This window comes from Balaenoptera acutorostrata, chromosome 9, assembly GCF_949987535.1.
Source record: "Balaenoptera acutorostrata chromosome 9, mBalAcu1.1, whole genome shotgun sequence".
NCBI classification, from domain to species: Eukaryota; Metazoa; Chordata; class Mammalia; order Artiodactyla; family Balaenopteridae; genus Balaenoptera; species Balaenoptera acutorostrata.
Window position 1 is genome coordinate 48,399,338 of NC_080072.1, and position 16,027 is coordinate 48,415,364.

At 43.3% G+C, this 16,027-nt stretch overlaps 2 protein-coding genes and 2 non-coding genes across 5 annotated transcripts in view; 1 reads left to right on the forward strand and 3 right to left on the reverse strand.

Annotated features, from left to right (window-relative positions):
- Positions 1 to 780: 780 nt before the first annotated feature.
- RPL27A (ribosomal protein L27a) lies at positions 781 to 3,508 on the reverse strand. The gene is made up of 4 exons (XM_007172808.2): positions 3,250 to 3,508; positions 2,743 to 2,818; positions 1,894 to 2,068; positions 781 to 953 (listed from the first exon to the last, which is right to left on the reverse strand). The coding sequence occupies exons 2-4, from the start codon at positions 2,772 to 2,774 to the stop codon at positions 825 to 827; spliced, it is 336 nt and encodes a 111-aa protein (XP_007172870.2). The 5' UTR covers positions 2,775 to 2,818; positions 3,250 to 3,508; the 3' UTR covers positions 781 to 824.
- Positions 1,062 to 1,190, reverse strand: LOC114236545 (small nucleolar RNA SNORA3/SNORA45 family). The gene has a single exon (XR_003622481.1). It is a non-coding gene; the product is annotated as a small nucleolar RNA SNORA3/SNORA45 family (small nucleolar RNA).
- Positions 2,453 to 2,582, reverse strand: LOC114236546 (small nucleolar RNA SNORA3/SNORA45 family). Its single transcript, XR_003622482.2, has one exon. It is a non-coding gene; the product is annotated as a small nucleolar RNA SNORA3/SNORA45 family (small nucleolar RNA).
- Positions 3,509 to 3,908: 400 nt separating the features above from the next.
- The window catches only part of TRIM66 (tripartite motif containing 66), a 73,405-nt gene continuing 61,286 nt past the window's right edge, over positions 3,909 to 16,027 (forward strand). Inside the window, exons 1-2 of one of the 2 annotated variants that reach the window (XM_057552205.1) lie at positions 3,909 to 4,037; positions 6,381 to 6,519. The gene's annotated coding sequence lies outside the window, so the exon portion shown is untranslated. Of the gene's footprint in view, positions 4,038 to 6,377; positions 6,520 to 16,027 lie in introns of both variants that reach the window. The other variant, XM_057552204.1, reaches the window with a different exon arrangement.

Here is a 16,027-nt window from a genome sequence, read left to right on the forward strand (position 1 = left end):
CCAAGATCTAAGAGAGTCCTATCTGCACACAAGTATTGCTCATTTTGGTTTTGCAGGAGGTAACAAACCCTAGAAAACCTGATTCTGGTTTCTGGCCTTTAGCATTCCCCAAATTTCTCTATTAGATACATTTCACACTGGAAGGAAAATCATTAGCATTTCATGATGTTATTTCTTTGAACATTAAGACTCCTATGCACAGGGATACATAAATCCTGACAACTGCTTTCTAGAATCCAAACCACTCTGATGTGTAAAAGCCCTGGTGTGTTTAAAATTCAGCCTGTTGGGCCTCATTCCAACATTTTGATTATGACCAGAATGGTTTGGTCTGAGATGAGGAAGCCAGGTGGAAGAACCTTAGACTGAGGAAGTAAGTTCCAAAGAACCACTTCTATCCTACCACTGACTCATCTTGCCAATACGACTCATCAAAATCTTGTAAAGATCATGAGTTCCCCCCCCTTGAGCCCCATGGAACAATTAAGGGCACATTCTCCCACTCATTTATAAATTCAGAGCATACAATGCCAATAGGCCTTTCAATGATACGATATATACATTATCAACAGGTATCATTCTCACTTTGTGAGTGAGAAGCCTCAAATTAGGTAACCAGCCAAGGCCTTATTCTAAGTGTTGGTGCCATCTCTTCCATACTTTGAGGGGAGTTGGTAGCAGAGCCCAGGTCCTCACACCCTTACTCCTAGAACCTGTTAGGTGGGTTTCTGTACAGGTAGGGAGGTAGAAGTGCCAAAGAACCCTCACTCAGTCAGACCAGAAGAGAAAAGCGCTTATCATTTAATGAATCCCACCATGTGGCTTCAAGCTACCAGGACACAAGCCCCACCGACACCCTTAATCTTCTCCTCAGCTCTTCTGCTGAAGAATTTGGCCTTCACGATGACAGGCTGCTTTGGGAGCTTTCCCTTCCCCAGAACTTTGTAGTAACCCTAGAAGAACAGAGAAAAGGGTTTATAATGCACCGTGGCAGTCACCAACTCCGTGATGGGTAGGAAGAAAGATGCCTACCAAGCCACTCCATCTAGGAGCCAGGGAGGGCATGTTTCTGATCTGGGCACTCCCGGGGGCACTGACTGCCCTCGCCAGTGAATCAAGACCAGCAGATTCTCTCCGAGGACTCTAGCACACCAGGACAAGAGCTGTCAGGATGTGACTCTAGTCTCGGGCAGAGCTCAAATCCCTTTCTCCTATTCAATTACGACTTGATAAGCAAAAAAGGAAAATCACATTTCCAGCAATGCTCCAAGAAGTCATGGTCATCAGAAATGCTCAAAGAAGAGGCTGAGAAAGGGAATTTTAAAACTTTACTGAAAGCCCCCTCAGGATTCCCACCACCTCCATACCCACAGGGGGTAAGGCTGACACAAGGACCAGAACTCCTAATGATAAACAAAATGCCTTTTGGGGGGGGGGGGAGGAGGTTCTCTTCAGATAATGTCAGGCCTTAAATAACAACTGAACATATTAAGATTTTATTCTGTAAGAAACATAAAGGGTCAAGGGCTGTGCCTCATGCAGTCTTGTGTAAAACAGACCAGAGCTAGCTGACCTAAATTACTACCAATAGTTCAGGTGAGAAACCCATACAAATCAGGGCACTAACACTAGGAATAAGATAACTGATTGGAAAACGTTCAAGTGAAAAACGAAGTAAATGAACGAGGGAGTGGAAGAATTACTCTTCAAATGTTTTGCATGAATCACAATTGAACAAGAGTTCAATTTTGGTCAGTAAGTACACGTGGAAATGCTACGGAAAGTGGAATTGTCTAGTAGGCAGCTGGGTACAGACTTCAGGTGCAAGTATATTATCCAGAATTTTGAGAGGCAAGGGTCCACATAAAGGCAAAAAATATTCACTTCACTCACCGATCGCACCACATCAATGATAGGAGCAGCTCCAGTCTTGTTCTTGGCAGCATTTACCCGTGTCTGCTCACTGACCAAGGTCCACAATTTATCAAGGTTGACAGTTGGGCAGAAGCTCTGGTTCCTCTTTAAGTGGTAATGCCTCATACCAACTTTCCCAAAGTATCCTGGGTGACTGGGAAAAGAAGGCAACCATTTCCATTACCTCACTCCAACTAAGAAGCTATGTTTACCATCTCCACAGTCCATCTCCCCCCGTTACAGTGTACGTTGTTCACTCATGCAGAAGAGTGACATAGCAGGTACTCCACTTCTCGAATAAAACAAATCTTTAAAAAGCCACCAAAGACTATCAGGTGGAAAAGACTAGCCTTATTCCACGGAACCAGAGTAAGTCACTGAGAAGGTCAGAGGCAGTGCCAAGACTAGGATTCAGGTCACTTGACAGCTTCTCCACACTCCTATAACACAGGTCTCCTAAACAAATAGTTAAAATACAAACCCCCCCCCCAATTTGTGGGCGTTAAATGGATCTAACAGTTGTGTAAGTCAACGTGATGCATGTCACTAACCCGGTGACTGACTATGCCATGAGGGCCACAGCCAGTGAATAAGGTCAGCAGTTTCTCTTCGAGGACTCTAGCACACTAAGGCAATAGCCGATACCCAAGCGTGACTCTAGCCTCGGTGACAAGTTCTCAGTTCACATCAAATATTAACTTGACAAAACCCAGCCACAGGCAAGGTTTCTGAGTGGTAAGAGGCTTGCTTCCCGTTGAAGATGTTAACTACCCTCTACCCCTAAATCCAAAGCTGTGTCAGTAAAGGCAGAGTCCAAAAAACACTCACTATTTGTCGAAGTTGATCCTGTGGTGATGCATGCCACCAGCATTACCGCGGCCTCCCGGGTGCTTCCGGTGTTTGCCTGCAGGAACACAAAGGTACATGGCTAAAACAGCCTTCTCCAACCCCTCGATGTTACTTCTCCCAAAAGCATTTCCCCATACTTCTGTGCCTTTGCTTCATACCTCTTCCAGCAATGCTGTTCCTTCAAGACTCTGGGATAATCATCCCTTTGCAGTGTTCCACATCACAACACTAACACAGTACTCCATGCCTTCAACCAATTCAATACTGGACCCCGCTCAATTTCCAAACCCCCAACTGTTGTGAAATTCTCTAAAACTGGAACACTAAAGAATTCTCAAAGAAAAAGCCAACAGCTAATGATCAAATTCAATCCAACTCGACTGCACAGAGCTCTGACTAACCCACTTCTCTAAGCTACCTACTTCCTGACAAGCTAGCGCCGTGCAGATAGCCCAAGGCCGACCAGGATGGGTAGACAGCACTTACCGATGCGGCCGTGGCCGTGGCTCACGTGGCCCCTAAGTTTCCGGGTCTTCCTTAGTCTGGATGGCTGTGTGGGAAAAGATGCTTGGTGATAAGGCCTAAGAGAAGAGGGGCAGGGGGCGAAGCGTGCCAGTCTGTGAGAGGCCTGTAGGCCTAGGGGTCAAGGATGTGCTTTGTTGCGCCTTCAGCAAAGTCGAGGTTACGGCTTGGCCCGGGGCCGTGCGGCCTCATCAGGGAGGCGCCCGGACACCCCGGACCGCGTGTCTCGAGAAACCGAATCATAGGATGAACACGCGGCCCCAGGCTCCTCGCCCCGCCCCGGACCCACGCCGGCTACCCCGCCCTGCGGCTGGCCATGCGCGGCCTGGAGAACCGGGCCAAGCTCGGGAGTAGGTGGCTGGGGTGCAAGGTGAGTAAAGCTCGCGGCCTAGGCCAGCAACTATGCGGACGCATCAGAAAAATCACCTACCATGTCAGCGGCCGATACGAAAAAGGAAGAGCTCTGCAAAGTCTCGCGAGCTATCGAGCTCGGGGGCGGAGCCAATCGCCTCACTTCCGGTCCGGAGGCCGGGCCGCGGGCGGAGCTTTTTTGGCGTCGCGGGTCTTGAGCGGCTGCAGGATTTGCTGTTTCCTCTTCCTGTGGGGTGAACTCTCCGTCATAGCGTTGTTCCGGAGGCTGCGGGGGCCGAGAGCCTTCTCCGTGCTGTCCAGCGTGCGCTCGGGCTCGGAGGCGGAGCGCTGGCGCGGAAGGCGGGGCTTGGGACGCTGTAGTGCACGCAGCTGCGGTCCAGGTGGGCCGGGCGGTTTTCCAGGGGCCACGGCCCAGGAGTTTGCCAGGGACACTGTATTCCTCTGCTGCTCACCAACTGCCGCATGCTGAGCAGCCCCATGCGTCTCGCTGTTTTTGGTGGTCGGCTCGGCCCGGGCGGTAGCGGTTGCTTGCTTGTCCCCTGGCCGCAGTGAGAAACCGCAAGGCCCTATTTGACCCTGTGTGCCCACCCGATGTCTCTTCCTGCTCCCTTTAAAGTCTTTCTAGATGTCTCTACCACCTTCTGGGACCTGCTCACCCACACTACTGAATGGGCTCAAGGTCTTCCTTTCTCCTTTGCCCTTGTGCCATCGTCCCGGGCGTCCTCAGTTTGAACAATCTCAGTTCAGGGACCTCTACGCGTGGTCGCTTTAGGATTCTTTATTCTCCAGACCCTGTAAATCTTCTACCCGCCACGTTTTAATTTTCACTGCAACCTACTTGGCATGCCCGTGACCCCCTCCTCTCCTGGACCAGAGAACCCCTGCTCATTCTGGACCCTATGCAAGGGTCTCCTCTTGTAATACTTCTCTGACCCATTCAGCCATAGTTGCTCACCTTCCCCCACTGTCCCACCTCAAAATCTAGTACAGAGCTCTTATGTAATTGTTGATCCACATTTGTCTTTCCTACTAGACCAAATTTCTTAAAGGCTGGAGGATTACTTTCTTTTATCCATGGACTCCTAGCTCCTGGCATGTAGTACATGTTCAACAGTTGATCGTTAAGTGAATGAATGCACCTACCCTCGCCTCGCTTTCTAAACTAAAGTGCAAGAGACATCCTTTCCGTCTTAAGTCTCAACAAGTGTTCAAGATCACATTCCCTCAGTTACTCAGTGTGTGTTTGGGTGTATTTTCTGTGCCTTGTTCCCTTCAGCTAAAATACATTTTAACTAAAATATCCTAAATTCTCCCTGTTTGTATTTATTAGCCTTGCTCTTTCCTTTTCAGCCAAGCTCCCCAAAAGAATAGTCAACAAATCCTGTCCATTTGCTAGCTTCCCATTCATTGTTTAATGCACTGCAGTCTAGCTCTCAGCCTCGTTATTTCAATGAAATTGCTCTTACCGAGGTCATCAATTAACTAAACACCGAATTGAATGTACTCTTCCTCATACCACTTATTCTCTGTTGTACTTTACCCATTTGACTTCTTTTTCTAGCTAATCTCTTGCCTTCCTCCTGTCTTTCTGGCTACTTCTCTGTCTTCCTTTCAGGTTTTTCTAAATTTGTCCACCATTTAAGTGTTGGTGTTCTTCAACCTTCTGTCCTTGCCTCTCTTTTAACTTTTCCTAGTATGCAGTGTTCTTGGGTGAACTCATCTTGGGTGACTTCAGTTCACATCTCTGTTGCTGAGCTCCAGACTCGTATATTCACTTAATTTCTGGTTAGTATTCCTTGGACATTCTAAGACATCCTAGATAGACATATCCAAAGACTTTGATCTTCCCAGTTCTCTGGTGCCTTCTTTATTCTATAGCTTGGTGAGCAGCCTTGTCCATCCAGATAGTGATGTCAGGGAGACTTGAAAATTGTCCCCAAGCATTCTTTTCCTCTAATACGCTGTCACCGTGTCCGTTTTTCTATACCTATCTCTCAAATCTGCTTTCTCCTTTTTAGCCCTCGTGCCATAGCCTTCATTAAGGCCCTCATCTTATCTCTTATCTGGAGTTCAACACCCTCCTGTGATCACCCTGCCTGTATTCTAACCCTCCTCCCATCCCTCTGTCCTTCACACCTCTGTCAGGTTGATCTTCCTAAAACATGACTCTCATCCTTTCACTTACTTGATCAAAAAGTCTGATAGCTCCCTATTACCAACAGAATACAGCCCACTTGCCTTTCCAAACTAACCTCGGCTTCTTCCCTACACAAGCTTTCTACTGCAGCCAAACTTGGTACATCCCTTCTACCTTTTTTCCTGTGCTAGTGCCATTTCTCATGCCTGGAGTACTCATCTTCTTTCTGACCAGATGTCCCGAAGCTTCCTCAACCTTTAAGCCCTACCTTATATTCTGCTTCTTCCCAGAACACTACAGCCCACAGTGAGAATAACCAAATACACCTTGCAGTTTACAAAATGTGTCTGCCTGAGAGGTCAACTCTACTAGCCCATTTTATGGATGAGAGAGTTGAGGCACAGAAGGTTGACTGACTTGCCAGAGGCTATAGGGCTGCTAAGATATAGAGCCTGGGCCTAGCCTTTAGTCTTTTTTCTCCGGATCTCCTGCTTTTACCTTAGCGACTCCTCCCTCTCTGACATCACAGCGTTATGGGCTTCATCACTCCTTCAGTCCTTAATCACATATTGTCTGTTACCAGCAGAAAGAGAGGCCTTGAGAGTTGGGGGCAAGGCCTAGGAAGAGATCGTCCTCTATTTGACATCAAAACTGGCCAGTAAGTGCACAAGTGATGAACTGAGCTACCTAGAAACTACCCTTGGGAAGATGGTCTGTGAATGGAGGTAAGCTGGGCAGAGCTTTGGGAATGAAAGGTTACCTTCAGGTGTCTAGTAAATAGGGACTGAAGTAAGGACCAAGACTGCCCAGGGCATGGAGGTAGAGCCTGGTTGATGGGACACTGCTTCTGGATAGTTTTGTCAGGTTCCTTGGTTACAGAGGGGCTACATCCTATCCTTCAGGCCATCCTTCTGAATGGAAGGCCTCCCTGAGCGGACTAGCACTCTGTGTTGGGTTCTGTGCTCACCTAACATTCTCCTCATTGGTGGTTTGATCTCCAGGGTAGGGGGAGTGCCCTGGACAGTTGTCTGGTTTTGGTTTTCTAGCCAGCTCCCTCTTCTTCCCGAGGAAATCATGTAGCTTTAACGTAAGGCTCCTGTGGGGTTTGTCACTGTGGGTCAGCCAGCTCTGAGAGAGCAAACAAAGCTGAATTCTGTATATACAAAGTTAAGTAGCAGCCAGACATGAGGCACTAGGTGATCTGTCCCTCCTCGCCAGGCACACGGGACGTGATGGTGGACATGACCCGTAAGAGGCCTCTTTCTCTGTGGCATCTCTTCTAAAGTAAAGCGTGGCCTTGTGATATCTCAGACATCTGGGCTCCCCCAGAGGGTCAGGGCCTCAGAAAAATGCCTGTGAAATGAGCAGAAGGGAGAGGATGCCAGGCAGCAGCCTGGTGAGGCAGGTATATGCAGTGCTGACCTTTTTGCTCCCTCAGCCCTCTCTCCAGGTGGCCTTGTAAACATACTGCCACCCTGAAGAGGACCCTGGTGGTCCCTCTCTCTTCCTCTCCTCTCTGGGTGCCTGACTTCATCAGCAGTCCTTCAGACAGCAACAACAGCATGGGTGCACCCAGCCTTGTTTTCTTGCTCTCCACCTTTAGACTGGGACATTTGGAAATATTATGTTGCTTTCCTTTTTCAAGTAGAAGATTGTTAACTTAAGATGGGAAGAGTCAGGATGTCTTTTCTAAGTGAGAATTTGAGAAAAACTCAGAAATCCAAATTTACTTCAGAAGGAATTTTAAAACATATGTAATAGAAAAGACAGTAAAACATTAAAGAAAATTTTGAAAAAAATAAGTGTAAACATCTCAAATTATAATACCTTACAATGCTGTTTTCATGTCTGAATATTACCTTTCAGTTTTTATTTACATCTAGACGTAGCTGTCTTCAAAGCTGATGATCATAGTATGCAAATCCTTTTGTATTCTGCTTTTTGTTTAATACTATTACATTTTTTCTGTATCACTACCCAGTATCCATGATTATTATTTTTAACAGCTGAAGAGTAATTTATCTTCAGCACGTACTGTAATTTACTAAGCCATTTTCTCATGTATTTTTTTTTCTTGTTCTCATTGTGTTCTTTGCTATTGGAGAAAATGATGCAGTGAACATTTGTGTATATGTGGCTTTTTTCTTCTTCTGTTGAATAACTTGTCTAGGATAAATTCCCAGGAGTGAGATTGCTGTATTATAGGGTATAAACATTTTTATGATTCATTTTCTGTTGCTATATATATATATTTTTTTTTTTTTTCCAAATGGATTGTACCTGTACCAATTTATGCACCAGCAGCATGTATAGTTTCCAATTTAAACTACACCAGGTTCAGGGTTTTTGTTTGTTTGTTTTGTTTTGTTTTTGCTTTTATCAGTAGTTTTTGATATACGGCAATATGGCATTTAGGGGAAAATTCATAGGACCACACAAGATTTTCTTCATTACAAAGTAAAAATAAATATAACTCGAGGACTAAGAGTCCTTCCTTTCTGTGTTGGATAGATTTTCAAAAGTCTCATTGTACTACGTGGCAAATGCATTCCTAACAGCTTTGTTGGAAGCTAGGATGGAAAACCCCGCTGCCATTAAACTCAGAATAGCAGAATGTGAAGGGAGGAATGCCAGGATCTTTGAGGGCAGTTCATCCAATAGCACAACAAATTCAACTGCTCCTCGGTTTTAATTTAATTTTAGATGATAAAATTCATGGAAAGAACACAAAAATTTTGGTTCATTTCCTACCTCTGTTTTCACTAGCTGAATGATTTTGAACAAGTAGCATATTCTCTTTGAGTCTTAGTTTTCTTGTCTGTATAGTGAAAAAATACTGAGATTCATTTGTTCATTTTAGAAATATTTATTGAGTGCGTGCTATGTTCAGGCACTATATATAGGTGCCAGGCAAAGAGGGGAAGGTACCATGGTGAACAAGAAAGACAAAATCCTGACCTAGGACTGTGTCTAAAACAGGCAGTGAACAAGTAAACAAACAAATAATATATCACATTCAACACAGTCTAGCATTAGAGTAGGTGCTCTCTCATTACTTGGTGTTTCTCCCTCCCATTTTTTCCCCTAATGTGTACAATTTTGATGATAATTTGTTCTGTACTACCCATGCAAACAATCTTTGAAATTCTAACTCCCAATGTGGCATGCAATGACCTGCTCTGTTATTCCTTGGCAAGGTTACAGAAACCCAGTTAATATCTCCCTTCTCTCACATCTGGGTATGGGATATTAAAGGAGGTGGTTTGTAAGCAAGGTAATATAGGTGAGGTTTCCTGTCCGTCCTTCCAGTCTTTCATTTGATGTTTCATTTAGTTCAGGTCTCTTCGTGACTTAAAGCAGAACTGATTGCTGGTATATTTTGTTTGACTCATGCTGTTTTCTTATGTGTTTTAAAATTTAATTGGTTGCCAACGTTTAAAAATTTAAATAAAAATCCGGATTTCTGGTGTTTTGAAAAAACTAAGACTTGGCAACACTGGACCCACACTCTTTATATGGCTGTCCCCTGGAAGCATTTGAATTGGCTACTCCTGGCTTAAGTACATTCTGCCAAACTATCCCCTTCACTTTCCCAGGTCAGGGGAGATAGGAAGGAGAGGGAAGAGCTAAGTTGTGGTGAAAAGGAGGAAGGAGATAAAAAAGAGATCATTTGACCTTCCCCCCTTCTCCTCAAATCAGAGACCCATTGCTGTGCCTTTAATTTAACCTTTACCCTCATAGAGTTAATTCAATTGCTCTTCTAAGACAGAAATGAAATACTTATTTCTTTATATTCTTACCCTGGGTAGTACCCACTGGTTTGGAAAGCTGTGCCACCCCCCCCAAATGCCCAGAGTTGTTTTTCAGAGTCTAGTGCAGCAGTTCTCAAAGTGTGGTCTGAGGGCCCATCAGGGGTCCCTGAGACCCTTTCAGGGGTTCCACAAGGTCAAAACAGTTTTCATAGTAATACTAAGATGTTATTTGCCCTTTTCACTGGGTTGACATTTGCACTGATGATGCTAAAGCCAAAGCCAAAGACGAGTCAGTGCCGACTGCCACACTGCCAGGCATTTGCTTGTAAAGAAAAGAAAAGAAAAAGAAAAGAGCCAGTTTCACTGAAGAATGTCCATTTTTATTAAATTTCAATTCTTTCTTTTTTTTTTTTTTAATAAATTTATTTATTTATTTATTTATTTACTTTTTGGCTGCATTGGGTCTTCGTTGCTGTGCATGGGCTTTCTCTAGTTGCATTGAGCAGGGGCTACTCTTTGTTGCGGTGCTCTGGCTTCTCATTGTGGTGGCTACTCTTGTTGCGGGCACAGGCTCTAGGCGCGTAGGCTTCAGTAGTTGTGGCACGCGGGCTCAGTAGTTGTGGCTTGCGGGCTCTAGAGCGCAGGCTCAGTAGTTGTGGCGCACGGGCTTAGTTGCTCCGCATCATGTGGGATCTTCCCGGACCAGGGCTCGAACACATGTCCCCTGCATTGGCAGGCGGATTCTTTTTATAAATTTATTTATTTTTATTTATTTATTTTTGGCTGTGTTGGGTCTTCGTTTCTGTGTGAGGGCTTTCTCTAGTTGCGGCGAGCGGGGGTCACTCTTCATCGCCGTGCATGGGCCTCTAACTGTCGCGGCCTCTCTTGTTGCGGAGCACAGGCTCCAGATGCGCAGGCTCAGTAGTTGTGGCTCATGGGCTCAGTCGCCCCGCGGCATGTGGGATCTTCCCAGACCAGGGCTCGAACCCGTATCCCCTGCATTGGCAGGCAGATTCTCAACCACTGCACCACCAGGGAAGCCCAGCAGGCGGATTCTTAACCACTGCACCACCAGGGAAGTTCCTAAATTTCAATTCTTGAATATAAGTCTTTTTAATATTCTATGTGAAGAAATTGGAAGTATGCAAAAAGCGCCTCTGCTACTTACCAAAGTGAGGAACTGCACTTGTGCTACTATTTGAGTTGCACGCTGCACTAGCCTTATTATTATTATTGTAGAACAGTAGTTTTATTTGAAAGAACAACTGACAGACAAACTGTGATTATTCAGGCTTGGGAATTTGGCAGATATTTTCTCAATGAAGTGAGCCTGTCACTTCAAGGAAGAAAACTGACAATATTTGTTGCCAATGATAAAATTTGAGTTTGCAAGCAAAAATTAGAATTCGGGTGAAGTTATAGCTGCCTCCATGAGTTTGACAACTTCATAATAGTTACAGAATTTTCTGATGCAATTAGAGGTGATATTAAAGAGTGTGATTTTTTTCTATAATGAAACATGTCAATATTTGCAGCATCTGTGTAAATCATTGAACCAATATTTTCCAAATCACCAATGCTTGGTGTTATAAAAATTATGCCTGGGTAAAAGAGCAGTTCAAAGTGTAAAACAGACCAGTGGATGTTAATATAACAGAGTAAGAAAAGTTCACTGATGTAGTTTCAGATTCCACATTACAACTAACCTTTAAGAAACTACCGCTTGTTAAATTTTGCAGTAGTATCAAAGAATATCCACAATTATCTGATAAGGCTACTAGAATACTCCTATCTTTTCCAACTGTATAGCTGTGTGAGGCTGGATTTTCTTCATATACTGTAAACAAAACAACATGTAACAGATTGACTGCAGAAGCAGGTATGGAAAGCCAGCTTCTATTAAGTCTTCTGTTAAGCCAGACATTAATGAAATTTGCAAAAAGGGAAAAACAATGTCACTCTTCTCACTAAATTTATTATTTGAAAGTAGTTAATTTTTCCTGAAAAGTATGTTATTCATGTTGACTTGTAATAGGTTTATTGTTTTTTAATGAATTAATATTTTTAAATTATCTCAGTTTTAATTTATAATATAGTAAATGGCAGTAGATATAACCACATAAACAAAAGCTCTTTGGGGTGCTCAATAATTAAAATATGTAAAGCAGTTCTAAGACTAAAAGGTCTGATATTCTCAAAGTCGAATGAAATAAACTCAACCACGTTTAAACCTTCTAAGAGAGATTGCCCTCACCTCGCCTACTATGGCTGCTCTCTGGGAAATAACTGCCCTTTGAGCCTCATAATGAATTAATGGTGAAAGCCCCCCCATTACTTTATTTAGTGGCATCTTGCTGGGCCCACAGGAAGCCTGGTCTCCCCCAACCCCCTCGTCCTTTGTCCTTAATGGGCTTGGCTCTGAAAGACTGTGGATTGAAGGTGAAAGTTCTCTCAAATTTGCATAATTACAGAGCTCCGGATTTGAATTAAATGATCTTTGGTTTTTTTCTTAAATAAGTACAAATATAAAACTAGGTGCACTCTTTCTGCTCTTATACAGTTACGAAACCTAATACAGTTTATAAATTATAAAAAACCAAAACAATCAAATTAACAATGTTAATTTCATTTGCAGATGATGTGTTGCTAAACGAAACTGTCACTACAGCTTAAGTGTGGTGCACCCTGTTGTGGCTAAGTCTAGCAAACTTGTGCCACAATGAGGGTGCCCCACTTTCCCCACCGCCTTTGTCTATTCCACGTACTGTGAAGCGTTCATCATTGTGTGCCATGATCTCATTTTAGCTTCATGTGGCGGGAGTGCATCATTTACATATTGTCTGCTCCTTTCGCTTCTCACTAGCCTGAGGCAAAGTAGTACTGCTTGGGAAGAACTGGATCCTAACTCTTAACACTGCCTCTAAAATCTCATCATGATGAATATATAGATGATCCGGAATATTTATACTTTAAAAAACTCATCAGAATGAAACACTAATTTAAAAATGTTGGCGGAGAGAGCTCCTGAGGACGTGTGTGGACCTCAGCTTGAGAATCATTGCAGTTTAGAGTATGGAATCTGAAATCAGACTGACCTGGATTTGAATTTGAGTTTGAACTCTGCTGTTTACTGTCTGTGCAATTACCCAACCTCTCTGAACCTCAGTTTCCTCATCCTGTCTCTGATGGTTTTATTTAATTTTTAAAAATATCATAATCCCTATCTCCAAGGGTAATTGTGAGGATGGAGATAAAGTATATAAAGCACCTGGCATAAACTTGGCATTTAATAAATTTCCTTCTCTTTTCCAAAATGAACTCTTGGATCAAGCTTGTCCACTAATAAAGAGAGGCACAGGTAGATCTGGGACACTTGAAGGCAAACAAACCCTGTAATAAACACACAACCTAGCAGACCCCTCCAGGCTTTGTTTTCCACAGCAAAGATGCTGGACTGTCTTTTGGGCCCAAGTGAGAGGTTGAGTCTGTGCCCTGTTGTAGGGCATGAGCCTCCAGTTCTGGAGAGGGACATAGCCTGGACTTCTGAGGCCTTGGTCTCTGAGTCCTTTCTGGCCTGTCCAGGAATATCTGTCTCCCCAAAGAAGCAAATCACTCTGCTTTGTGCTTCACTTACAGGGAGTGGAGCTTGCCCGCTCTACACACTGCTTCACGCTTGAGGATATTAATGGAAAAGCCCCGGTTCTGGGCACATGTATGGGCATGGATATAGGTGTGAGCTTTATGGGGCGACCACTAGCTGACCAGAAACACAGAAGTGGACAGATAGAGGCTGTACTGATCTGCTCATTATGCCAACAGGACCTGCAAGATATAGGTGCCTGGCTCCTACCCTGTCAGCATTTGCTCTGTAAGGACTGCTTCCAGGGCTTGATCCAGGAGCTAGGGCAGGTTGCTGGGGTTCATGGGACTGTCCCAGATGGTAAATACAAAGACACCACAGGTTCACCTCCTTCTATATAACAGGTCTCTTCCCATTTCATAGGTACTGAATTTCAGGTGTAGAAAGAATCAGAATGTAAGAGCCCAAGGGATACTCATTGCTGAAAGCAACTCTTTGGGGAATCTGTGAGACAAAGCAAATCCTCTTGATGCTTAATATATGTTTTGTAAGCTGGGATTTTTCATGTTTGGGATTTCCTTAAATTGGTGGCAGGCTAAGAAACCTGGGAAGATTTTGATTCAAGGTTTGGCTGACTCCCCAGAAGGAGAGGACATGTCCTGACCCACTGAACTTCCAAGGCAGGGGGAGAATGGCTGGGCTCCTAGGGTCAGTCAGGAACAGATTTTGAACAGACTCGCACTGACTAATGAACCATTCACCATCTAAGCTGCTCCCTCCTCCAGCAGGGAGGAGCTTCTGTCTTTCTTCTGAACGTCAGGTTTCCTAGGAAACAGTCTCATTGAGAACTGTGAAGTCCTTGGAGACAAGAGCCAAGTCCCTTCATTTCAGTATTCTAGCACAGGGCATGTAACAGAGATGCAGTGAGTGTCGGCTGAATGAACTCGTGGGATGAAAAAGCCAAATAAGTTGACAGCATTCAGAAACATCATCATTGTTGTTTGTTTTGTTGTCTGCAGTATTTTCAAAGTGATTTGTAGCACAAGTCTAGGCTATCTTTGAGGCATTATAGCACTGCAGTTGTCTTTAGATCTGAATTTCGAGGCCTCTAAACCCTTGGGCAAGCTACCTAAGCTCTCTGAGTCTCTGTTGAGAGTTCAGAGTACAGAATAGGTATTGTATACTTTGATTTTTTAAATTAATACATGATTTTTAAACTTACTACTTAGACTTAGTTCTTCCTTAAGCTTTTAATTTTAACTTACAAATCTTGTTCTATTTATAAATATAGCAAATTTAACAATCACTTTTAAAGGGCCTTTCATTAATATTTAAACATATTTACAGTTAATATTTGCTTTTATAAACTAAATTTTTAAAAATAATTCCATTGTCCAGCAAATAAGCATTCTAAATTACTTAAAGAACTATTGGAGGGCTTCCCTGGTGGCGCAGTGGTTGAGAATCTGCCTGCCAATGCAGGGGACACGGGTTCGAGCCCTGGTCTGGGAAGATCCCACATGCCGCGGAGCAGCTGGGCCCGTGAGCCACAACTACTGAGCCTCAGCGTCTGGAGCCTCTGCTCCGCAACAAGAGAGGCCGCGATAGTGACAGGCCCGCGCACCGCGATGAAGAGTGGCCCCCACTCGCCGCAACTGGAGAAAGCCCTCACACAGAAACGAAGACCCGACACAGCCAAAAATAAACATAATAAATAAATAACAAATAAAAATTAAAAAAAAAAACTATTGGAAATACAGTAAGTTAAATGTATAAACAAGGTGAATCTTAAATATGTCTTAAAAGTTCCAGCACTGTTGGGTTATTATCCAGAATATGTAAAGAACTCTTACAACTCAACAATAAAAACAAACAAACAAACAACCCAATTAAAAACTGGGCAAAGAACTTGAATAGACATTTCTCCAAACAAGATATCCAAATGTCCAGCAAGCACATGAAAGATTGTTTACTATCACTAATATTTAGGGAAATACAAATCAAAACCATAATGAGATACCACCTCACATCTGTTAGGATGGCTACTATTAAAAAAAAAAGAACAGAAAATAAGTGTTTGTGAGGATGTGGAGAAATTGGAATCCTGTGCACTGTTGGTGGGCATATAAAATGGTGCAGACTCCATGGAAAACAGTAAAGTTCTTCCTCAAAAAATTTAAATATAGAATTACCAGCAATTCCACTTCTGGATATATACCCAAAGTAATTAAAAGCAGGGACTAGAAGAGATATTTTTATGCCTGTGTTCATAGCAGCCTTATTTGCAATAGCCAAAAAGTGGAAGGAACCTGACAGTCCATGGACAGATGAATGGATAAACAATTGTGGTATACACATATAATGGAATATTATTCAGCCTTAATAAGGAAGGAAATTCTGACACATGCTACAACATGAATGACCTTTGAGAACAGTATGTTAAATGAAATAAGCCAGTCATAAAAAGACAAATACTCTATGATTCTACTTACATGAGGTACATAAAGTAGCCAAATTTATAGAGATAGAAAGTAGAACGGTGGTTGCCAAGGGGTGGGGGGAGGAGGGAATGGGGAGTTGTTTAATGATATAGAGTTTCAGTTTTGCCTTTTCTTTAATTTTTATTTTTCTATTGGAGTATAGTTGATTTACAGTGTTGTTAGTTTCAAGTTTTTCCCATTTTTTAATCAGGTTTTTGTTGTTGTTGTTGAGTTCTTTAGGTATTCTCAGTACTAGACCCTTATCAGATAAATGATTTGCAAATATTTTCTCCCATTCCATGGGTTGCCTTTTGTTTTGTTGATAGTGTCCTGTTAACATAGTGAAAGTTTTAAATCTTAAAGAAGTTCAACGTACCTGTTTTTTCCAAAAGCCTGTGCTTTTGGTGTCAGATCCAGGAAA